This window comes from Neofelis nebulosa, chromosome X, assembly GCF_028018385.1.
Source record: "Neofelis nebulosa isolate mNeoNeb1 chromosome X, mNeoNeb1.pri, whole genome shotgun sequence".
NCBI classification, from domain to species: Eukaryota; Metazoa; Chordata; class Mammalia; order Carnivora; family Felidae; genus Neofelis; species Neofelis nebulosa.
Window position 1 is genome coordinate 106,728,737 of NC_080800.1, and position 26,618 is coordinate 106,755,354.

The following is a 26,618-nucleotide window of genomic DNA, read 5'->3' on the forward strand; positions in this document are numbered from 1 at the left end:
TCTCTCTCTCTCTCTCTCTCTCTCTCTCTCTCTCTCTCTCTCTCCCTCCCTCTCTAAAAAATAAACTTTTTAAAAAAGTGTTTAAAAAACCACTAGATGACCTCAAACAATTAACCTTAGAAGGCAGTATGTTCTCAACTAAAAACAATTTCTTGAATACAAATGAAAATTTTAAAACAGGAAGCAAAGATCTAATCCAAGAACAACAAAGAAACATTACTTACACATAAAGCCACTCTAATATTTAATTGTATGACGGTAACACATAAAGCTGTTCTAATATTTAATTGTATGACGGTAAACTGTCTACTTAGAGAGGTTGTAAATATAACTTACATTGGCATCATTTCTTCAAAACAAGGAATCCAAATATACTATCTGGTAGGAACACCCACTATTCCCCTAATCTCCCAGCTCTTTCATACATCTGTGCCTTTATACACACCCTAATGCCTTCTCCTTCATCTATAATTTGGATAAATGCCATTCACCTGGCAAAATTCAGTCTTTCCTACAACTACAAGCCTATAGCACTTGGCATATACTGTTATAACAGTTTGCAGGGCCACAGTGTATAATTGTATAGTTTGTGCACTGCACAAAGGTACCCAGATGACGGAGTAAGTGGGAGCTGAAATTCATCTTGAGTTCAGCTGCCAAGCCAGGCTGTACCTGTCTAGAAGTCTTTTTTATTAAATTTGCACAAAGGCACCTTATAGGTTCACATTGACTCTTACAATTATTAGGTTGAAATCAAAGTTTACCCATCTATTGTACCCATCAAGGACCCTGCATAAAGTAGTAATTTAATGTTTGCTTAATGGATCCTGAATAAATATAAGATATAAACAGTTCCCTTAATCTCTTAACATCGCAGTGAAAATAAGTGTCAGGCATTTTTCTCTTCTTTTATTTAACTTGAAAAAATATTTTTTTAAGTTCTACAGAAAAAAAAGGAAGGATATAAAACTAAAATTTCATGAGTAGCAACTGTATGTCAGGAGCTTCACATGTATTATTCTCATTTTCTTTTCCCAATAACCCTACCCATTAAGTCTCATTCAGAGTGATAGCCAAAATATTTAACACCCAGTACAACATGGGCATCCATCCATCAGAGTGGACAATGACCCAATCAGAACAGAGCCCAGCTGCAAACAGCTGCTCCACTCATGCTGGTAAGTATCAGTCCTGAGTATATCATAACATCCTATTACAGATGGGCAAATTAATGCTCAGAGAGGTTAGATAATGTGTCGAGCTCACATAGCTAGTAAGTGGAGAAGCTAGGACTAGACCCTGAATGAGTCTGATTCCCGAAACCAGTGCTCCTTCCATGATACCATGATGCTTCTCCCTGGTCTCTAACGCCCAGCAGGAGTGTGGGAAGTTGGGTCTGAGTTTCCTGATGTCTAATCCAATGTCTATTCACTAGACTATTTACTTCTCCAAAAAGGAATAACCATTGTTTACAACTCTAAAGTAATGACCCTCATTCCACAAGTCACACAAAACAAATAGTCACATTGCCTTAGAGTCATGCTTCGTATCTTAATAAATCTGAGTGAGACATTTTTATTACTTTATATATTGAAGGGGTTAGCAAAAGGAGACAATTCTTGAATAATGCTCCTGGCTCACTTTGCATTTTTAAAAGTCTGTATTCTTTAAATTTGAACTACATAATGCAGTTCCTTTCAGTAAATACACTTCAACTACTGAAGAATATACCAAATGTAATTTTGTTCTGTGACAGTTCAGGGCAGTATTTTGTATATTACACAGTTTAGTACCAATTGATGAATTCTAGCTTGTTTTAAGACCTCATATGTTCTATGAACATATGTTCATTTATGGATCTTGTTATTTACTCAATCCTTGGATCAGCCATTGCATAGCACTATGGCCAGACACTATATACATCATGCCAAATCCCTACTGAGAATGAAAACATTCAACAATGTTTGGTTTCCTTTCAGGTTGTTTTCCATTACAGCCTTGTAGGAGATTTTAATAAATTTGTTGCTACTATGAAATCAGTTCTCTGTAAAGGAAAGGGGATTTCCCCCCTTAGGTCAGTTTTACTAGAATATAATACTAACTTAGAGGCAATCAACTCATTCTGATTTGTGACCAAAATGAATTTTCCTGGCATTAAAAGAATAAACCTAAAGAAATATTATCACTTTAAAAATGCTTTTTTAAAGACTTGATTTCTTTTTTACAGAAATAATTGGTGAATGTCTAAAAAACGCAAAATTTATACAAAGACACATTGAAATTGCTTTAGAAGAAATCAACCAAACCACAAAATATGTTATTTACAACTATACTTATACAAGTAAACATAGAAAATATTGTACATATGCCTTCTGTAATATGGGTTTGGAATCCTCTTTCCACATAAGCCACAGGAGTGGTATTCAAAATATTTAACAATCACTATGGCAAAGACATCAGCCAATCAAAATAGAAGCCAACCTTAACCCTGGGGCAGAAGCCTGAGTCCTCACTTATACCACAAATTCACTTTTAGTTGCTAGGTAGTAAGAAGACTTTGGGGTTTCCAGGGAGAGATCAAGTCAGCTGGGGTGAGGGAGGCACTCAAGAGACTCAGGAAGGAACTATTTACCAATCACTAAGAGGTATTCAATATTTTAAATATATATATATATATATATAATAAAAATTTTTATTCATTTCTGAGAGAGAGAAAGAGAGAGCATGAGCGGGGGAGAAGAAGAGAAAGAGGGAGACACAGAATCTGAAGCCGGCTCCAGGCTCTGAGCTGTCAGCACAGAGCCCAACACAGGGCTCAAACTCACAAGCATGAGATCAAGACCTGAGCTGAACCTGGACACTTAACCAACTGAGCCACACAGGTGCCCCTTCAATATTTTAATAACAAGTACAGTGGTACTGGCTATTAGATAATTAACATTAGTATATTATAATGAATATTATATTTTATTAAATATTATTTTAAAAATAACAAGTATGGTAGGTACCATCTGAAAACTAATCCTGCCAGTCAAGATGCTATACTTAAAATGTCCATCAGTGCCTGGCATACCCCAAGCCCTTTGTTTAACCACCCTACCCTTAACCCCTGCTGTCCAGGCAGCCATGTTATATACTATATTACTCAGACATTCACTGGCCACAGCCACCAGGACTGACCATAGCCAATGGGACTCAGTATGGGCTCACAAGCCAAGGGCTGAAATCCAAAGGCCAGCTAGGAACACTTTCTGGCCTAACACAAAAAGATAACCTGACCAACCAATCAGATTCCTAGTCTTAGGATTTGGAGTTAGGAAACACAAAAAAAGTATGCAAGGGGAAGTTAGTCCTTTCCTGGGGGGAAATTAGAATGGAAAAGATGATAACAAAGTTATCACTAAATACACAGAAGAAGGGGTCAACTAGGGTTGAACACAAGTGGCAGCAGTTAATCACAGAAGGGAGTATGGACATCACAATCAGCACATAAAGAAGGATGGCAATCCAGGTGCCAACAGGGACAAACACAGTGAGACCTGAGGGGTTCCCACAGAATAGAAAACCCAGAAATAAACCCACAACTAACTATATGGTCAATTAATCTTCAACAAAGCAGGAAAGAATATCCAATCGGAAAAAGACAGTGTCTTCAACAAATGGAGTTGGGAAAACAGACAACAACATGCAAAAGAAAGAAACTGGACCACTTTCTTATATACATCATACACAAAAATAAGTTCAAAATGGATGAAAGACCTAAATGTGAGACCTGAAGCCATAAAAATCCTAGAAGAGAACACAGGCAATACCTTCTTTGACATCAGTCATATCAACTTTTTTCTAGATAGATCTCCTGAGGCAAGGGAAACAAAAGCAAAAATAAACTATTGGAACTACATCAAGGTAAAAAGCTTCTGCACAGCAAAGGGAATAATCAACAAAACTAAAAGGCAACTAACTGAATGGGAGAAGATATCTGCAAATGACATATCTGGAAAAAGGTTAGTATCCAAAATATATAAAGAACTTATAAAACTCAGCAGCCAAAAAACAATCTAATTAAATGGGCAGAAGACATGAACAGACATTTCTCCAAAGAAGACATCCAAATGGCCAACAGACACATGAAAGGATGCTCAACATCACTCATCATCAGGGAAATGCAAGTCAAAACTACAATGAGCTATCACCTCACACCTGTCAGAAGGGCTAAAATCAACAATACAAGAAACGACAGGTGTTGGTGAGGCTATAGACAAAGGAGAACCTTCCTACACCATTGGTGGGAATGCAAACTGGTGTAGCCACTCTGGAAAACAGTATGGAGGTTCCTCAAAAAGTTAAAAATATAACTACCCTACAGTCCATCAATATCACTATTGGGTATTTATGCAAAGAATACAAAAATACTAATTCAAATGGACACATGCACCCTCATATTTATAACATTATTTACAATAGCGAAGATATGGAAGCAGCCTAAATGTCCATCGATTGATGAATGGATAAAGAATATGTGGTATAGGGGCACCTGGGTGGCTCAGTTGGTTGCACGTCTGACTTTTGATTTTGGCTTAGATCATGATCCCAGGGTCGCAGGATCCAGCCCCACATTAGGCTCAGCGTTGAGCATGGAGCCTGTTTGGGATCCTCTCTCTCCCTCTGCCCCTCTCCCCCACTCATGCTCTCTCTCTCAAATAAAAAAAGAGTATGATACACATACACACACACACACACACACACACACACACAATGGATTATTCAGCCACAAAAAACGAACAAAATCGTGGGATTTGCAATGACACCGATGGAACTAGAGAGTATTATGCTAAGCGAAATAAGTCAGAGAAAAAACAAATACCAATTCATTTCATTCATATGTGGAATTTAAGAAATAAAACAAATGAGCAAAGGGAAAAAAGAGAAAGAGTGAGAAACCAAGAGAAAGGCTCTTAACTACAGAGAACAAACTGATGCTTACCAGACGGTAGGGTGAGGGAGCTGATGGGGATTAAGGGGTGCACTTGTCCTGATGAGCACCAGGTGAGGTATGAAGTGTTGAATCACTATATTGTACACCTGAAACTAATTTAACAGTATATGGTAACTAGAATTAAAATAAAAACCTAAAAAAAAACTTAAAAAGCCAAAAAAAAATTTTAGGGATCCCAGTAACACAACTGACAGATAAACTAGAGAAATTCTCCTGGCTTGAAACTACCAACAAAACCCCACTTCTTTTTTTAATGTTTATTTATTTATTTATTTGTGGGGGGAGGGGCAGAGAGGGAGAGAGAGAATCCCAAGCAGGCTCCACACTGTCAGCATGGAGCCCAACACAGGGTTCCATCCCACAAACCATGAAATCATGACCTGAGCCAAAATCAAGAGTCCAGTGCCTAACCAACTGAGCCACCCAGGCACCCCAAAACCCCACTTCTACATGACCACCAAAGGCCTGATTCAAGCACCCTAGAACAGGGGTTTTTAAGGTGTGATTCCTGGACCAGCAGCATCTACATCACCAGGGAACCTGTTAGAATGGAAATTCCCACTAAAGGCCAAACTCTGGAGGTGGATCTCAGCACTGTTTTGTTTTGTTTTTTTGGTTTTTTTTCTTTTGAGAGAGAGAGAGAATGTGAGAAAGCATGAGTGAGCGAGCATGAGGAGACAGGCAGAGAGAGAGGGAGAGAGGGAATCCCAAGCAGGCTCCTTGCTGTCAGCACAGAACCAATGCCGGGCTCTATTCCACGAACCATGAGATCATGACCTGAGCTGAAATCAAGAGCCGGAAGCTCAACTGACTGAAGCCCCCCAGGCGCCCAGCAGTCGTGTTTAATAAGCCCCCAGGTGATTCCAATCCAAGCTCAGGTTTGAGAAGCAAACCCTCAAAGCTGCCTTGCCCAGCATGCCAGTATTACCTGGAAGTGGACTGCCACTGCCCTTAGAACACGTCAGGGGTAAGTCCTCCCAGAGACAGATTCTCCAGTTGGTCAGATTTGCTGACCAAGGAATTGACTTCTGTGTAATAACGTATGCCTACTGATTCCAGTATATAATTCACCATACTCAAGCAGCTGCAGGATGCAATATATACTCTGAATAAACAACCATAGGTAGGCCCAGGACTTGAAGATTTGAAGATGCCACCTAGAAATTATCAACACTGGGTCCAATAAGCAGCTTTTAATGAGATCTTTCCACATCTAGATAAAACTGGCTTGTCTTCATCCTGCAAGTGGAGGGAGCAGGTGTTTGTGGCTGAGGCCTAATAGGTAGATTGTTTCAGGCAAAAACAACTTTGGTGCGGGATATAGGAGAAAGATTAGTATACATTGGGCAAGAACCAGACTACAGGGAGGTGTCAATCGCTACCTGCTTACAACCTCTGCTGCTCATGCTGCCAAGTTTCATATCACATGACCTTGCCCGGTAGCCACAGGGTGTACGCCTGACCCAGTTGCAGCCAAGTCAGTCAAACCATTTACCTACAATGTGACCTGATGCAGAAGATGATCTATGTCCCTGTGATTCTCCCACTCAAAAAATCTGAGGACTGTAGCAGTTAGAAACGACAGCTAATGCTTACCAAAAATGCCCTGGAGAAGAGAAGGATCTATGAAGGATCATGGCAAGGCAAAGTAACAACAAAAGCAGAATGCATTGAACAGCATGAGGTTCCAAGAAATAAAATCAGTAGTCCATCCATTAAAGCTATAGAGAAGCACAGAGATACTGAGATAGAATGACAATGACAAGGACATTGAGAGACATCATGTGGTCCTAAAGAGAGACCAAAAGTATAACTGCCTGGATTCCTGCTGGCTTACAATACTCACCTTTGCATATTTAGGTATCAGAGTGAGTTACTAGAATGCCTGAGAAGGGGGCCATTTAAATTTGTTTTGGTGTAAGAGCAGGTGAGGGCGATTAGCAAGTTGAGAGAGACAGATGCGCTGTAATGAGAGAGACAAAGAAAACAACAGAGAAATACAGGTCAAAGGAGACAGAGAAAGTCTTACTGATGCAAAGCTTGAAGGGCATTCTGTCAGACAAATGGTCACGGCTACAACCCCTTCTCCCAGAAGTTTAACCTAAAGTCCAGTGAAATGAAGAACAAAGGAATAAATGAATGCACAAATTAATAAATAATAAATACATTTTAAATACATGAAATTAATGACATTTGTCAGGATGGACTGAGGTGACTCTGGTCAAGGCCCTGTGGCAGAATAGAGCAAGGGAGTTTCTGAGATCAAATCACTATGTGAGTAGAAAGAGATGGCACTAGTGAGCCAGCCCTTGCTCACAGCCAGGTAGTCAGAGAGGAACAGGACTGAATCTGAGGTGTACCAAACCCAGCAACCAATTGCACCTCGGTTCTTCTGGTGTCCTTAAGAAAAGTTAATGTTTCTAAAGAGTTCAGGTGTTTGAATTCCAGACCAGTTTTTGCGAGAGCACCTTTGCCCAGGGGTGGTCTGGGTGGGATATCACTAAGGGGCCAGGGAAGTGACTCGAGTGGGGAGTGTTCTGCACTAAACACATCAATTCTGTCATGACGAGTGACAGCACACAGTCCAACACAGCAATGGCAACAGGGGAAATCAAAGGATCAAAACCCTTGCCAACTTCAGTAGCAGTGAAAGTGACATAAAAGCCTGTCCTGAAGCAAACAGGTTAGAAAAGCCAAGGTAGAACTCTCCACCCTCAAAGGGCTTGTCTGAGTTCAGACCCAGTGCCAAGAGAAGAGTAGCAGGACCAAGCCCTGAACCCGGATAAACATACAGGACCTTGGGGGCATTCCCAGACACACAGAACATTTTGCTCTCACTGCCTATTTTGACCCTGCCATCTTAACCCCAGAAACATTTTTGTTCTGTGTTTTGCTCTCTCCTCGACACAGAGTGGAGTCACTCAGGTTAGAAGAATCCAACCTTGGTAGGAGTTTAATGCCTCTACTTCAACTTATAAGAAATTTCTTTGAATGTATAAATAGGGACTTGACATCTTGAAAGCAACTGAGCTCATGAGGAAAGACACTGTATGCTGATCTCCCCAGTTATACAGCTTGCATATGTTGCATTAAGTTCTCGTCTCAGAGTACTCTTGTTTTACCAGTTTATAACAATGATAACCTGAAGCGTGGTGCCTGGGGGCGGAAAAAAAGGCATCTCCTGAAATCCAAAAGCTGGCCTGATGGTCACAGCTAGGTCGTGTTATTCTCCTACTGGACATTAACAATTTCACATATCAACCCAAAAAAATGTTACTCTGAGAACATGAGAGTGTGTGACTAAACAAAGCCACTTCATAATTTTGTCCTAAGCCCAAAGTCAACGTCACTGTGCCCCCAACAAACTACCAAACACTGCTGCTCCCCCTCAGCTAAAATGAGTAATTGCTATTTCTTTACCAATTATAGCTTTTCTATCTCTAACCTGCCCTCTCTATAGATTTTACTGAGAAACCCAGTTATAGAATCATCCCTGATTTCTGACAGCATCCAGTCTAGAAGGAACCCTCATTTCCTTAGACCCTCCCTCAATCACCTAACCAAAGCTCAAATCCTATAAAAGGCTCTTTCTACTATCCTCTCAATGTGAGACCCCGTGGTTCCCCATGGTTTGTATTCTCTCCCCCTACAGCAAATAATAAGCCCAACTTGTCCAACTACGGTGTGTTCCTGGTAGACTTTAGCTGAAGATCATTGGCATGCCCCTAAAATGTATTATTTTAATTGATTCATTTTGTCTTTATTGTTGTGTGTGTGTGTGTGTGTGTGTTTCATTAAATGTTGGAGGACATAAACTTTCAGTATCATATTGATGATTTCTGGGGGTGGTAATAGGGTTTTACATGTTGAGCATACAATAGCTGCAAAGAGGTTAAGGAACAGGTAAATAGCTATATTATATTAGGAGAAACTGCCTAGTTAGGTTCTATTATGGTAAGTAACATTAATTATTAAACCACTTGAGTGCATTTTAATGGAAATTTCGTGCTGTTTTAACAAAATTGGTGTCAATTTGGGGGCTCAGGGATGCGTGACATTTTCTCCCATTTAAAGTAATGGTAATTGCAACTTTGACTTAGGAGGATTTGCATTAAAGGAGATTGCCAGAAACAAATGACAAGAGGAAAGATTATAAGTATGGATGTGCAAGACCACAGATTCATTCTGAAGAATGGGAAAATTCTGGAACATCTGAGGGGAGTTGCTCATAATTTCCTTATGGAATCACCAAGAAATTACTATCAATTTCCAAGTCATAAAAATATAGCAAGTAGAACTAATCAACACAAATAAAATGGTCAATGTCTAAAACTGCACATAGTAAAATTTATTAGAAACAAAAAAACAAAAAATAACATGTCATTTGTAACATTGGAAACATGGTGAAACTGCACATGATAAAATTTGTTATTGACTATAATTTTAAAAATCACACGTTCTTGAAAAATTTAGATTTATAAAATTTGACCCAGGGAAACTATACCTTGATGAAAATAACATCCACAAATATGAAAAATAATTTATTGATAAGTTAAAATGAAACTAATCAATCCCAATGAAAATATGTTCAGAATAAAAATACAAATGGAAAAAGATGGAATTGTTCTACCTTGCAATTTAGAAAACTCATCAAGGATTTTAGTTAGCTTAAGGGAATTTATTTCAAATATTTGCTCAATAAAAAATCATCAATACTGGGGTATTAGTTAGGATACAGTTCCATATACCAATAACAACAAAATTTAAGACAGGGGCTTAAACAGATGAAAAACCATTTCTCTCCCAAGATAAAGAAGTCTAGAAGTGGGGGCACCTCAGGGCTAGAAGGCAGTTCCATGGTCATCAGAGACCCAGGCTCTTCTATCCAGCTACTACATCATCCTTGATGTGCATCCATTTAATTCAAGATGATTGCTTGAACTCCAGCCATCAAGTCCACATTCCAACCAGAAGGAAAGAAGAAAGGATGAAGAAAACTTTTAAAGACACATTCCAGAAGTTGCAATGTCACTTCTGTTTACATCTCACTGGCCAAAACTTAGTACAGGTCCATACCTTGCTACAAAGGAAGCTGGGTAATAATAGTCTTTTAAGCTAAGTGGCAGTGTGGAAAACTGAAAATAAATGTTCTTACTAAGCAAGAAGTAGAAGATGTGTACTGGGATGCAATTAGGAGTGTCTGTCCCTGTTAGCATAATTGTGATATACATGCTTATACTTGGAAACAGGGAGTCCAAATATTCTTGGAGCCAAAATAGATGGGGGATCCAAACTCCTAGATCAAAAATACTACTAGTTCAAAATGGTAGCCAAAAATAAAATATTTTGTACCCCTCACAAATATATCAGGAAGGAAGTCTCTAAGTGATAGACTCTGAACTTTCCACTGAGCTATGCCCATGGGGGCTCAAATGTTATAATTTGGGATACTGCTAGAGGACTGTTATTCACACACTAACTATAAATCGGGACACCTCAACAGAAAGAGCCTGTGCTAGATTCCCCTCCACACTCATCTTGTATCCAGTCCTTTTGCAATGTAACACTGCAGCATCTCCCATCTGGAACTGGAGTCAATTTCTCTACCCCTTGAGTCTGATCTGGCCTTGTAATTTGCTTGAAGTTGTGTGAAATCCAAACCTGGGCCTCAAGAGACCTTGCAAGCTTTCGCTCTTCCTTTTGGAACCCTGCCAAGTTACCATGTGAACAAGCCCAAGCTAACCCACTGGATGATAACAGATACATGGCTGAGGTACCCTCACTGACCAAGCCAACAATCAGTCAACCACCACAACCAGAGTCACCTAACTGACCAGTAGTTGACCAAAGACACATGAGTGAGCTCAGTCAAGACCAAAAGAACTGCCTATCTGAGCCCAACCCAAATTGCCAACCCACAGAATTGCAAGTTAAACAAATGGTTGTGTTGGGGTGCCTGGCTAGCTCAGTCGGTACAGCATGAGACTTCTTGACCTCAGGGTTGTAAGCTTGAGCTCCACATCAGATGTGGAGATTACTTAAAAACATATAAAAAAATAAATGGCTGTTTTAAGCTACCAAATGTTAGAGTGGTTTGTTATGCAATAAAAGCTAACTGATGCAGAACCTAAATAAAACAAAACCAAACCAAGCTTAGTTGTCTTCAAAGCCTGAAGCTGACAATTCTGAATACAATTTCCAAATGTTTCCTTCAGTATATTAAGTCCAAACTCTACAACCTGGGAGACACAATCACTTTTACAGTTCCACAAGGTTTGAGCAGTGTAGCAACTCCAGCACCGACCTAGCACTCTGGAAGATCTCCACATAAGGAAAATTATGGCATGCAAATTATTCACACATAGTTTACATTGCTGTTTTAAAAAAAACCCTACAAAATAAAAACAGATGTTTTAAAAACATGGGCATGCATATTCAAATTTCAGCAGTAGATGTGCATTTATAATAGCGTATGAAAAGCATCACTTTTTCTCCTACTATCATTACTAGGCAACCATTGCCATATCGCAGAAAACTCAAAATGCTGTAACACTGTTGTATAATAAACCATTGTTCACTGATAAACTTAGTCTCACCAATAATCACAAAATATGATAGATAATAAAAAATCCCACAGATGATACGATTCTCAGAAGTTACCAAGTTTGTATTCTATAATGGTACCTCTTGTGACACCTTTTCTATTAGTCAATGTTCCTGCCATGTATGATCATGTAATCAACCACAAGCTGTAGGAACTGACCTGGCTACAGAAGCTGAACACTGAAGCAGTGTATGCATAGTGTCCATACTGGCCCCTAGAGGCGGGGGTGGGTTCAAGGCTCTTCTGTGGTCCTCCCCCTATCCTCCTACACAAGTAGTGGAGGAGTCTGAACTGATGGGTAAGATTCCCAAACACTTCTTGAACCACAATTTCTAAATGGGTAGAGCTGTAGAAATCTAAACAATCCCATATGGATAGCCTCTTTCTGGATTCATTCATTCCCTCTGGAGTTGGTAGTTTTGAGTTTTTTTCTCATTGGAATAGCAAATTCTGAGTTGATTTTGGCCTAAGGGAAATGCTAAACCATTCATCCTGCTTTGGTTCTAAGTTCCAGGCAGCCTCTACCTTAAACCTCCTTATGCTCAAGCCCAACTCAGTAGCATGCTAAACTGGAGTTTGGAACCAATGTCCCAGTTTATAAGATGCTACTTAGCTTTCTTTTACCACTCTTTTATGCACATGTATCCATTGTGGAACACATAGAGGTGGTAAGGCCAAGGCAGAACTAAGTATTCCTGAGTCCCCAGGCCTATTACCATCATAATTCTACCCTTTAATAGATTTATAATAATCTCACCTTCACCCCTAACTAACACTGGCATGATCTCAGCAGACAGAGCAAATATATGCCCCAGAGAACTGACATTTGGAGAGCAAAGTCCCAAGAAAGAGATTGAGTTTCAGTCCTCCAACTTGAAGCAGTGCTTCTGTAGGCCCAGAATATAATCTCCCACGTGTAACAGGCAGGTGTTAGTATTGATGCAAATATTCATTTTAGGAGGTAGGGCAGACTTCAAACTGCAGGAGCAGCAAAGGTCCAGCACATGATCTAAGTCTTCCTAAAATAAGCAGTGTGACATATTTGGCCTACTGGATTGTTAGATCCAAAGAGTCACATGGCCAAGTAGATGGCAGGCCCAAACTCTTAATTCTCTTAATGTTGTTTTAAACTGCATCCAGGGATAAAGAGAGAACAATGGTGGGATGAAATTCTGGGGTGTCATATGCCTTCTCTAAAGTTTTCTGAGTCCCTTGTCCGTCATACGTTCTCATGTTGACTCTGATTTGGGCATTATCTAAATCCTCATCTATGAATTTGTGGAAAAAATATAAAGGGATAGAGTAACAGAAATAACCCTTAGTGATTGGCAAGGCCTAACTGGGAGAAAATACATTCCTTGCAATGGCTTTCCTGATCAGGTATCTTCAGTGAGCACTGACCAAATGTCTAATCATGGTTGTGAACTTCAGAGGCTTCAGAGCATGGATGCAATCACTGCATGTAGAGTTCACTAATAAAAAAGGAATTGAGGGCTTTATTGCACAGGGAAAGTAGACTCTTTGAGGTGGAGAGGAAAATTTAATAAATAAAAAGCAAATCCAAAAGTCAAAAAGACATTAAGTAATGCCTATACCCAGAATGGCTTGGCTTTGAGAACTGGGTTCACCTGGAAATAGTGGAAGGCTATTAGTCAGCAGGTAGAATGATTACAGGATATTTTAAAACTCTTGTCCAGGAGATACTTTGAGCTTTTGTTGTGATGGGAGAAAAGTTAGAGAAGAATTAGGAAATAAAGAAAGAGAATAAAGTTTGACATCTTAGAAGCCAGGATAGATGTATGAAAGAAAAAGATATACCCAGACCTAACTGCAATCCTCCCTCATGAAGGTAAGGGAGTCTGTCTACCTACCTGTACGCAGTACAGCTAACACATATGGAGAAACAATAGTTGGAATACTCTTGGCGATCAGAAGAAAATGGGTAAATTATATTTCATCAATGCTCTCATATAGCCAGTACAAAAACTAAATGGCATTTGGGAGACTTATACTCGATTCTGGGAGAGAACTGAATAAGGTATCTATCAATCCCAACTGATGATGATAATGGTCACACAGCAAATATTCTAGAAAAGATAAGACCTGGTGCAAAGATCTTTACTGTCTTAGATATAACAAATAGGCTTTGGTCTTTACCACCAAATGAGGTATATTAGTTCAAAGCTGTATTCATGATGGGAGGTAGACAACTGCACATACATGGTACTCACCATCAACCTTCCATAGGTAAATGGGGACTCTCAAAAATAGACCACAAAATTTGGTAGTCCTATACGGACAAATACTAATAGCTATCTCATGGGGAAAAGATCAGAAATTAACCAAGCATGTCTCGGCCTGTCAATGGAAATATATAGCTTGAATCTGATTACAGTGGCCTAGATGAAAGTTTCCCTAGTGGGAAAGCAATGTATCAGGAAATGGACAAATCATCAGGTCACAGATGTAAAAGCCTGGTGATACCACAGCACAGTTATATGCCACAGCACAGTGATAAAGGCCTACACTTGGTCCAGTTATCTCGTGAACCACTGCTACAGGCAAGAGGCACCAACCAGCACGGACACCACTTATAGAGACAATAGCCTGGGCACTAGCTTTGGCCTTGCAAAAACTTGGTAACCTTTTAACCTCTGCTGAATAAGAAATCCCAACGCCACAGCTACTGGTTATATGAGAAAGTTTCATTTGTTTATGGAGAGAAATCAGAACCTAGCACTTTGTACCAATGCAGAATATCCTGATCCAAGTACATCATCTGCTAAGTGTCCATAGAGGAGTAGACCTAAGAACAGGTCAATGATATACTATCCAATCAATATTCTCCTTGAACACTCTACACCTTTTAATGAAATAACTAAGGGCTAAGAAGAACTATGTATACAAGGGGAGTGTCTTAATTGGGGTTTCCTCAGAAGCAGACCCTGGGATGATTCTCAGGCAAGTAGTATTACCGACGAGTTGACTCCAGAAAATACCCAGAGAGGAACAAGTGATACAGGGAAAGAAACAAAGTCAATAAAAAGTGTGTCATCAACACAACTACGACTTTGAGTGACTGGAGCTTAATTCTTTGAGTAAACTCCAGGGAACCATATAGAAAAGACCCAACCTGATTCCTTGTTTGCAGAATGTGCAAAGAGGGGAGTGGATAGAAGAACAGGGACCCTGAGAAAGACCTCACTCAAGGGGTGAGAGAGTTTGGGTACTTATACACCAACCCCAATTAGTTTTTGATTAAGAGGCACTCAGAGCTGTTAACTTTCTAGTTCTTCCAGCCTATCATGCAAAGGGTAGAAAAGCCTTCCAAAGCTTCTGATAAAGTCCTCAGACAAAGCCCTTAGACAAAGAGCGGCAGTTAGAAATCAGCTGGAGCACACAGAAATAAGGCTGAGGGATAGGGGACAGAACAGATGGCAATAGCTATATATATTTGAACCACAGGAAAATCTTACCCCTTGTCAATTGGGGAGGGTAGCTTGGACAGACTAAATGAAGGAGACATGGAACAGAATTCTGATAGAAGTTTGAAATTTGATGACAACTAGAGGATTTCAAGAGTTAGTTAAGAATAGCTAGAGAGAAAACAACGTGGACACCAGCACCATCATGGGACTTGAAACTGGCAGGGGAATCTGAAATAGCTGCATTGGCTACTGCACCACAGAGGAGGAACAATAACCTACAGTGGGGACCTTGGCCAGTAATTGGGAAAAAATAGCATTTTATTTTGGTGACAGTAGACAGCTCTACCAGTTGAGCACAGGCTTTTCAAACCAAACACCCACAACTAAGATAGCTGCAATAACTTCTTTTAACTGCAAGGTCTCAGACAATACATCAAATGTGGGCACAGGTTTCATGGGAGAATTGTGAAATGCGACAAGTATCCAGGTTTTCCATATAGCATAACCACTCATAGGCCAGGGAAAAAGGAGCTGTGCAATAAAGAATGAGATACAAATGGCTATTATTACAATGAGAGATTACTGAGCTCACTGCCTTCTTTTGATTCTAAGGAAATTAGTGCCTGAGTATCCAGTGGATCAAGACAGATGCTTTCCAAGTGCCTCTTTGGGAGCCCAAGGATTATTGGTAAACCCATTCACCTCTTGTCTTCTACAGAGGTCTTGAGTGAAGAAAACCACTCAGGGTCCCTGTTCTTCTATCCACTTCCCTCCTTGCACATTCTGCAAACAAGGAATCAGGTTGGGTCAGATTCCCATACAACCGATTGGACCATTTTTGCTGGTGAGCTGGATCATTGTGCATTTATATGATTGTATTCAAGAATACAGCATGCTCTTCTGCTTCCTCTGGCCTCCAAGTAGCTGGTAAACTGATTGTCCTGCTTTATCTCTCCAACAGGGCAGCCAAGCCTAGGGCTACTACCCCATCAGTCTCAGCCCCTTGTTAGAAATGGGATTTCTTTCTTAGAATTTTTGAATTTTGTATCATACCTTAATTTCTCTGTGTAAAACTGACAATAAGAGAGGTTTCAAATAGAGACTTGGGCATTTTGTATCTCCTACATTGTATTATTTGGACTATGCTATCATCTGGGGTTCACTGCATGGGCCTCCTTGGTAGGCTATGTGCAACAACAATGCTGTACATAAAATAAGATGAATATAGTAGGTGGTGATTTTTTCACTGAATATATAGTGTGGCCTTTAAGTTAAAGTCCTGAATAAAACCATTTCACAAGTTTCTGAGGATGACATCAGAGGTATTCAGTGAACATCTTGGAGAGCTGAATTTCACTTCTCTTTGGTCCAAAAAAGTTTCATAAGAGCCATGATATGGATCAGGAAAATGGCCCCATGAAAAGGTTCCAGGAACTTACCTGCAGATTTTCTCCCCTAAAGCAGATAGTCACATACAGCTTAACTATTAACCCCTCTGGGTTAACAGAGAAAGAACAAGCAGAGATTGTTAAATTTCCATGAAAGAAGTTTAAAGATCCTAATTGTACTTGCACGCACCCTGCATCTTAATTCCTAAGAAACGCTGAACTGATTGATCAGAGTCCAGGACCCTCACTGTTTTTCAGTGCACAAAACTTGGGGGTTTCAAAAAAACCCTCTCGGGTATCATTTTCTCTAGCTCAGGTAATACAGCATTTAATCTCACTGGTGTACAAAATTCCAAGATTTTATTTTGGGCTTAAGAGCTCTGGACTGAAGTTTGAAGCAAAAGCACCAGCTATTGAAGAATTACCTTGCTTACCTTTGCCTCCTTTGTGAATCTTACAGAAAGGGTAGTTAAGTGGGACAGATTTGGGGATCTCTAGGTCCCTTGACCTAATATCACCCTAACCTCATAATAGCACCTTCATTTCACCCCAATCTCCAACAGAGTACAAGACTCTAAGCCCTAACAATAGAAACAGTAAAAGGAACCCAATCAGGAGCATGGCAGGAAGAAATATGAAATCTAGACAATGAATGAAGACTTGGAAGAGTCCAGCAGACACTGGTTTGTCCTTCTAGATCTATTCCTATGTTTCAGAATGCCTATGAGAAGGCTGAGGGTGTACAAGATGCTGACTTGCATGCACGGCTACCCAAGTTTTGCTGGTGATATACTAAATAGAGTCTGATAGGAAATGCAAAAGATCTTGGTGGGGGGTGGGAGGGTGGGGAACAACTCTTTAGTGATCCAAGCCTTGTTTGGTAACGAAAATCACTGTCCTGCATTCCCCAACTTTGCTTATTTGCTGTGTGTTTCACACTAGATCCCAATTCATTTTCCCTGTTCCCCTGACAACCTGACCTCGATCCTGATTAATCACAAACCAACAGTTTCATGTGAAAGACACAGGTTGTTTCCTGAGCCAACAGGCCCCGTGGCAGAGGCAGTAATGTTAAACACTCCATTTGTCCCCTACATTTGCCAGCCCTCTTTCAGATACACAGGACCATGTGACTACTTTGGGACATTAAAATATAAGTGGGTGTGACATGTGTCACCTCTGAGCCTACATAATGACAAACCTACATGAGACTCTTCAGCTTCTCTTTCTCCTACAGTAGCAGCCGAAAAGGCCACATGTCCCAGATTGTACTGCCACAATACTAAACACTGGAGCCTCAGTCAGTCTGGAACCTTAAAGTGACTGTGTGGAACAGATCCCCTCCCATTCTCATATCCTTCTGACCTGCGTGGAATTTGTAGTGTGAGCAAGAAATAAACTCTTGGTGTATAAAAACTCTGATACTTTGAGATTGTTTGTTTTCTGAGAATAACTGTAGTCCTATGGATGCCAGCCCCCATTCTTCTACATGCATAGCACTTATTTCGTAACCTTCACTTAGTTGGTACTAACTCCACATGTTATACCCAGACTCCTCTGAACTGGCTCTATGGGACAGAAGATCATGCACAAGTCAGCAAACAAAGCTTTAACTTTCAACCAAATACATAGTAGAGTGAGCAAAACAATTCAATAAACACAACTATGTTTCTACTGCACAAAAAACAGGAAATAATTAAATTTCTTATAGACATTTCTTTATTATATTTTCCCACTTGAATATTTAGAGAATAATTTAAATGTAATGCATACTGACAGCAAGCACAGTATCAAATATTAGTTTTTTTTAATATTTTTCTGTTCTCACCCTTTATTCCTTTAGGAAAAAAATATTTAGATGACCTCAAAAGAAACAATTATTATGCTAATCACAGTATGCAGTAACACATACAAGCCCATACTCAATAGAAAAGAAAGCAACAAAGAAGTGAAAAAGTCTTTCTCCTCAAATCATTTTAATTCATTTTTCCACAGCCATATAAATTTAAAGTATGAAACAACAATAATACAGCTATAGAATCTAGGTTCTCTTTCAAAGCAGCGGCATATAAAACATAGAAAAGCTAAAACCTCAGCACAAGCTTCAAAAGAACAAGGACTGAGAGGATTTTGATGAAGACATGAAATGCACAAAATACAGTACACAAAAATACTAGAATGCATAAAATATAAAGCTACACATTTCAGGTAGAAAGCATTGTAAAATATATAAAATATGCAAGAAATCAAAACCAAAGAGATTTTTCTTAGAGTACCATGAATACACTGGAACTGGCAATTAGCATTTGAAGATGGGAACAAGAAAATAGCAGTTTCCCATTTAAAACTTTATTTCTAGGCTTTAGGATTTCACCTTCTTGACATCCTTCTTTCCAGAGCTCTCAGTAGCTGACTCTGCTTTTCTTTTCTGTGACTAAAATGGAAACAGATTTAATGTTCTGCTCCAATATGCACATTTTTAAATGGCCCAACAATGTTAAATCTAGGATGTAAATGCATCAAAAAAAAATTTTAACATGAATATTCACTTAAATGTTATACTCACAGTTAATGTTCTATATAGCCCAACAAAATATATAACCCAATGTAAAATAACCTTCAAAGACTTTTTTTTAAAAAGACATAAAATACCCATCAAAAATAGTCAGCAAATGTCTACTTACACAGGGTACCATAAATGTACTCTCATGTTAAAGAACTACTTAATACTTAAAGTTTTCTAGGCAAATGCTATTTATTTTTAAAACCTTATGATAGATGTTAAAGCACCATATTTCATATATTCTATGATGCGCATTTCTTTTTCACTTTAGCATCTCTGAAATCAGGATGCATCTTACAATTGATGACAAATGAGTTAGTTGGCAGCAGTTTCACTTAGCAATACAGAAAGTGATGCTGTTTCTTACAATAGGAAGCATCTTAGACTTGATGAAATATGGTAGTTTACTTAACCACACTCAAATACTATGAGCTATTAAAGAATATTTCAAATTGTAGCTATACAAGGCGACCTGACTGGATTAAAACCAAGTCATCTTATTATTCAGCAATTCATTTGTTACCAAGTAGACCAAGTAAAGCTTTGCTGTCTGCTCCAAGTCTCATTTGTACTCATAGTTCCACAAAGATCAGAAAACTTATTTGATCAAATCAGAACTCCAAGTTTCAACCTCAGCCCCATCCCATCCCACCCCACCCCTCTTCTACTCCCCCACGACAACTTGACTCTCCATTCAAAGGATTTTACTTGCATTATACTTCTGCTTAAAGTCATGAGGAATTTTTTAAAATATTGAGCCCTCTTACTAGGGAGTTCCTAACCATATGTTCTACAAACAAATAAGGAATGCGGTTGTAGTGTATTCTTTTTCTGTCAAAAACAAATTAGCACTTCATAAAAACAGTTTTTATAATAGGTATCACGTGGCATTAAACATAATATAGGCATTTTAATTATGTAAAAAAAGTGAGATCTACCTAAAAGTTAGGAAAATGCTGAAAATTTTACCATTGGAGTTTTAGTTGCCCGTTTCTTCTTTTCTGCTCTCTCTCTTTCCTCAATTTCCATATTTTCTTTCTCAATCAATGAAATCAGAGTATTACAGCGTCTCTGGAATTCCTAAACCAAATAATAACAGACTTTTAATTTCTGCAACTCCGGCATAATCTTTAAAAAGTTGTAATTATTTATTGTATCATTTCTGTGGTACAGGATTTCTAAAGTTGATTTACTTCAGAACAATATTCATACAGGATATTAATGGATTCCACCAAAAATATGAGGAGGGGGTAAATGTCATCCAGTGCGGTGAATGGGTAAACCAACTGTGGTCCATCCATTCAATGAAATACTATTCAGCTATAGGAAGGAAAGAACTATTGGTACACAACAACCTGGATGAACCAAAAGTGAATTACATGGAGTGAAAACAGCCAATCTCAAACAATTATTTACCATATTCTATTTACAGTACATTCTTGAAATAACAAAAGTTTAGAAATGGAGAACTTATCAGTGGTGGCCAGGAGGTAGGAAAGGGGGAGAGAATGTGTGTGACTATAAAAAACTAGCATAAAGGAGTCTTGTGGTGCTGATTATACACACCTACAAGTGATGAAACTGCATTGAACCACACACACACACACACACATACACACACACACACACACACACACAAGTGCATGTATAACCAATGAAATCCAAATAAACTCTATGGATTATACTACTACGGATTTTCTGATTTGACATTGTAGTATAGCTATGCAAGATGTTACCATTGGGGAAAACTTGGTGAAGGGTGAATGGGACCTTCCTGTACATTTCTTTATAACTTCCTGTGAATCGTTTCAAAATAAAAAGTCAACAAAAATCACAGAAACAAAAAAGGGGGAAGGTCCTATTGCCAAAATAAGTTTTGGAAGTATTCAGGCTACAGATGTACAACAGATTTCTTTACTACATACAGGGCTTCTCAGTTCCTGATGAGCACTCTCAAGCACTAGGTGGGAGATGTAGGATGCAAGCAGTTCTCAAAGCTATTCAACCAACAGAAATCTCTTCTCACAGGACATCTTGTAGGATCAGAGTCCTGAGGAGCACATCTCAGGAAACACTGCTGTATTTGTTAATGCAGAGAAAACAATAGCTGAAAAGATTTTGCCTTAACCTTGCCACTACCTATATTTCACTGCCAGCAAATCAATGCATCCAAACTATAAATAGTGCTTATAAATGTATGGTGAGCATTAAACATATGATTCATTAATATGGATACTCACATATATTAACCCTGCATACACAGCTGTATTTAAAGGTAAATCATAGACAAATAACATTTTAAAGTACAATTCCTTTTCTGTATTAGCAACAGGGTATGATACATACAACATAGCTAAACACACAAATGAAAATGTAGGTTTACTGGCAATTAACAACCCCCAACAGGGGCGCCTAGGTGGCTCAGTTAAGCGTCTGACTTTGGTTCAGGTCATGATCTCATGGCTCATGAGTTCAAGCCCCTCATCAGACTCTGTGCTGACAGCTTGGAGCCTGGAGCCTGCTTTGGATTCTGTGTCTCCCTCTCTCTCTGCCCCTCCCCTGCTCGCTCACTCGCTCTCTCTCTCAAAAATAAATAAACATTAAAAAATTTTGAAAAAGAACCCCCAACAAAAATATGGTCAAAGTACAAGAATAGAAAACTCATAAAAAATTAAAATGTCCACATATTTACAAAATTTTCACTGAAACTAATGATCAAAACCATTATTACACTATATGTTAACTAACTCGGAGTTAAAGAAAATTAAATAAATAAATAAACTAACGATCAAAGAAATGCAAAGTGAAACAAAGCCATCTTTATCAAATTACCAATGATATGTGCATGCATGTGTATGTGGTGTACATATCCAGTATTGGCAATAAGATGGGGATATGCGAACTTTCATTCACTGATGATGGCATGCCAATGTTAATACCTGTTATGGACTGAATTGTATTCCCTCCAAATTCATACATTGAAACTTAACACCCCCACAATGTGACTACTGTTTGAAGGTAAAGCCTTTAAGGAGTTAATTAAGGTTAAATGAGATTGTAAGGAGGGGGGCCCTAATCTGACAGGACTGGTCATCTTATAAGAAGAGGAAGAAACACCCAGAGATACCTCTCTCTACACTCTTACAGACAAATGGCCATATGAGAACACAGGCAAGAAGACACTATCTATAAGCCAGGCAGAAAGACCTCACCAGAAACAAACCCTGCTGACACTTTGATCTTGGACTTCCAGTCTTCAAAACTGTGAAAAACTTCTGTTTAAGCCACCCCATTTGCGGTATTCTGTTATGGCATCCCAAGCAGACTAATACTCATATACTACGTTCATGGCGCCTGGCTGGCTCAGTCAGTGGAGCACATGACTCTTGATCTCGGGGTTGTGGGTTTGAGCTCCACTGGGTATAGAGATTACTTAAAAGTAAAGTCTTTAAAATAATATATACTACACCTTCCTAGAAGGCAATTTGGGAGTATCAATGAAGCATCTTAAAAATCTCCTACCTTTTGAGCTAACAATTCCATTCGTAGAAACTTAATGTAAGAAAATAAGAGATGTATACAAAAATTTACAAAAGAATATTTGGAGAAGTTATTATTTTTTTAGCATGGAAATACAGAGAACGAAATTTGTGATCATTTAAAAATGGAATACACAGACACATCTTACTATATACATATATACAGAAGAATAGCGGAGAGATTACTAACTACAGCATTACCAGTTAGCAGCAACTATCTCTAAAAGTAGGACCAATGCTCTTATTTTCATGTTTATACTAGTCTGTATTTTCCAAATTTATGCAAGGAATGTGTAACTCTTGGGCAATCTATAACATTTTTAAGAAATGGCAAGTGACTTTTTAATACACTTTTACTTTTCCAAATAAAAGCCAGAAAATGACATACAACATAGGAAATGATACATACAGAAATATTATTGACTATCCAAGCATTTTCTACTCTCTAAAAATTCAAGCCCAAAAGGAGGCAGAAAGCCAAAGGCAGTGTAACCAGAAAAACAAATCCTCTTATTGTTTTTAAAATATTACTATTTAAAAAAATATGTATATTACTATTTATTAAAAATAACCTTAAAGAACACTGGTACATTCACGTTTCTTCTGCATCCTCAATTATACAAGGTTAAATAATTTAGGAAAAATAACATCCTTACTTACCAAAACAATACTGATGTTTTTAATATGCAGACCAAATATTCTCCACACCTTCATTCAATAACACACATACAAACTAAACAGCATGTTATTCAATTTATCTATTATAAAAAGGGCTAAGTTGACCCTGATGAGATTTGATTGTTGGTTTCTAGGGAGACTAGATAGAGTCTTTATGTGAAGCTGATTCTTGAATCATTAAGCTATATCCTCTGGCTGTTATTATTCTCAATAAGTAATAGCAGCCAGTGACTGAAGATGTCTGTAAGATACATGTTCATGGTTCGTATGGGTGATTCAGGGGAACTAATACTTTTGAGACTGTGTCATATGCTGGGAAGGAGAACATCTCCAAATGATTATAAATAGACTGTATAATAAGTTCTCACCTTTACTCCTTTTAACCTGTCACTACTCCAGACACAGAAAAATACCCTCTCTAGAGAACAGCACCAAGGAGTGGGAGAGTATGGATATTACCTTCCTAGCATAGGTAATGTCACTTCCTCTATAGATATCAACCCCATTTTTTATTCACATGCTTAAACACTGCCTAACTAAACAGATGGTATCATAAACAGAACACTAGCTGAAACCAGAAATTACAAGGCAAAAGGCCAGATTACCAATAAAACAGTGAATCACTTTTTGAATAACTAAGTGACTATGAAAAATTTCATGACATCTAAAGCACCTTCATCTTACATAATTTCTCCTTTCACATTCATATTCTCCTAAATTCTTGCACCTCTTTATATTCCTATTTTCCTGGGGTTACAGGGAGTGTTTTGTGTGGTCTCAAAAAGTTTCCACAAACTCTGCAGTCTAATTATCTTTTTCACCATTTCCAAACGCAGGATTAGGAATGAAGTTGGAGGGAGAAAAACAGCACATAAGAGGAAGAGAGAGAATGCAAAAACAACAAAAAACAAAAAAGAATACAAAAATGACAAATGGAAAACTGGTCTGCAGTGTGAATAGTGGTGGCGAAAGGAAAAAAAGTATTGTGTTCATACATGTGTGGGAGATGCTATAGTTTTAAAAAGTTAAACCAAGTTCTTCTCAGAGCTTTGAGTACCCTAATGTAGATTGGAAGTGTCAAGGACGAGATTCAGTATCAGCATTTCCTAAATCTATTTGAACACAGAACCTTTGTTCTACATATCACAGATTTGCATATCCTAGAACAATGTTTGGTAGAAACCAAGGTGGGAGATGCTGTGCAGGTTAAGATAGATGAGGCTAAGTTTGGATCAAAATACAAAGAACCTAGACACTACCAGTGGAGAACTGAAGAATTTTACTTAATTTAGTTGACAAAAAGATTTCATTAATGGATTTCTATGCAGAAGCAGTGATGTACTCAAAGGTGTATTTTGTACTGGGAAATCTTCCCTTGATACAGATTCTCGGTTGTGTGAGTTCATAAAATTACAGACTCTCAAGATTAGAAAACTTTAAAAATCATTCAAGATGATGCTGAATCCTTTCTACTAGGTCCTTGCTAGTTAGTTGTCTGACCCATCTGAATTCTTCCAATGATGGGAATACCAATAGACTACCTCCCAAGGTTTTCTATTCCACCTTTGGACAAATTAAAAATGTTCCATAATGCAATGCTACCTTATATTTCCAACAACTGGTTCTAGGTCTAATTCTTATACTCACAGAGAACAAGCTGATTCCCTCTTCTGTATGACAATCCTTCAAAATATTATAGGCAGTTCCCATGCCTCCATCACAAACACCTCCCGAACACCTCCCAAACACCTCTCTTTCGAGCTAAATAGCCTCTCCCTTTACCTATCCTTCATTTAACCTGATTCATTTAACCTGCATTTACCCACATTCTTTTAACCAGAGCTCAGCACATCTTCTCTGTGAAGAGCCAAACAGTAAATAGTTTCAGCTTTGCAGACCACACAGTCTCTGTCACAACTACTCAGCTCTACCACTGTAGCATGAAAGCAGCTGTAGACAATACATAAATGAATGAGTATGGCTGTGTTCCAATAAAACCTTACTTACAGATACTAAAATTTGAATTTTGTATAATTTTCACATTTCACAAAATAGCTTTTTAATTTTCTTCCAACCATTTGAAAATCTAAAAATAATTCTTGGCTTGCAGGCCAATACAAAAACAGGTTGGTGGGGGGCAGGCTGTAGTCTGCCAACCCGTTTTAAACTATAGTCTTTAGATTTACTTTAAACAAATTGTGGTGCCTTGGTTTTTCCATACCTTCTTAATGGTTTGTGATTCTATTCAATGCAAAGTCACCCATGTTTCAACTTTTGAAATACTTTTCAAAAGTACTATTCAACTTTTGAATACTAGGATATGTATCTGTACTTTATTTAATAAATGATGAAATATTTGCAATAAGCAGTGCTGCCCTTTACTGTGTGGTGAATATCAATCACACCAGGCACCAAGTTCAAATATCCTTTGCCCCAATACTCAGCTTCAAAGCATCAATTCAAAAGGCACAGAAAGCATCAATAGACTTGAAGTGACTTATTGAAAGAGATTAAAGAGGCTCCATGTTACACTTCCTATGTACTAAAATCCTAGACACTAAGCCTGCGTAAGTCTGAATGACAGAAGGTCTGTGCTTGTTATAGTTCAAAGTCAAAAGCAGGTGAATGAACAAGGGAAAAAAAATAAATTGCACTTCACATTTGCGCCTCTAAATTTGTAGGTAGTTCTAAAAAGTCAGAATTTTCTTCTACAATTCTTAGTAAAAGAAAATTGGTATTTTTCTCCTTTGCTCTTTTATTACCTCCCTATATTTTCCTTCTAGAATCAATACCTTTAACTATACATTCTCTGGTATATTTTCCAGGCTGTCACTTTTGAACATTTATCATACTTAAAAATAATGCAACAGCATTCTATATTAGAATCTCAGGGTCCAAGCATATTGGCAGTTAAATGGGAGTTAATATTCTAATAAATATATCATATATGTCTCACACAAGTATCAAAAGTTATGATACTTTTACATAACTGCTGCCATTTAAACATCATTTATAAAATGTTTTTGTCACTTCCTCACAAGATAACACAGAAGTATAAATACATAAAATGGACCCCTGTTAGTGCATTTACTGTATTTCAGATTGCTAGAACAGTTCAGTCTTAAACACTGTATTTGCTAGTAAAGCACATGATATTTATATCAGGCTTTTCAAACTTACAAAAAAATAAAAAATTCAGGTATGAAAGTCAAATAAAGTCTCTCATTAGAAAAAGGTAGACAAAAAGAAAAGAACTCAGAGTCATTCCTACATTACTTTCTATCCAAATCTGATCCAGCTACAGGAGACTATGAGACAGAAGCCAACTAAAGTACAAATGTTCCATGCCCATTTATTCACTGAATGCCTACTTTGTGCAAGGTGCTATGCTGGTCCCTTTAGATATAACCAATGCACTTGAG

At 38.3% G+C, this 26,618-nt stretch overlaps 1 protein-coding gene across 10 annotated transcripts in view; it reads right to left on the reverse strand.

Moving 5' to 3' along the window:
- Nucleotides 1–26,618, reverse strand: part of SMARCA1 (SWI/SNF related, matrix associated, actin dependent regulator of chromatin, subfamily a, member 1) — a 279,079-nt gene that overhangs the window by 187,665 nt on the left and 64,796 nt on the right. For 3 of the 10 annotated variants that reach the window (XR_009257261.1, XR_009257260.1, XM_058714167.1), the window contains one exon: nucleotides 19,949–20,059. Coding sequence is in view for 8 of the 10 variants with exons in the window: in XM_058714167.1 (XP_058570150.1) it covers nucleotides 19,949–20,059 (111 nt within the window). In the remaining 2 variants the exon portion in view is untranslated. Of the gene's footprint in view, nucleotides 1–18,112; nucleotides 18,920–19,917; nucleotides 20,060–26,618 lie in introns of those variants that run through there. The other 7 variants (XM_058714168.1, XM_058714166.1, XM_058714173.1 and 4 more) reach the window with 5 other exon arrangements.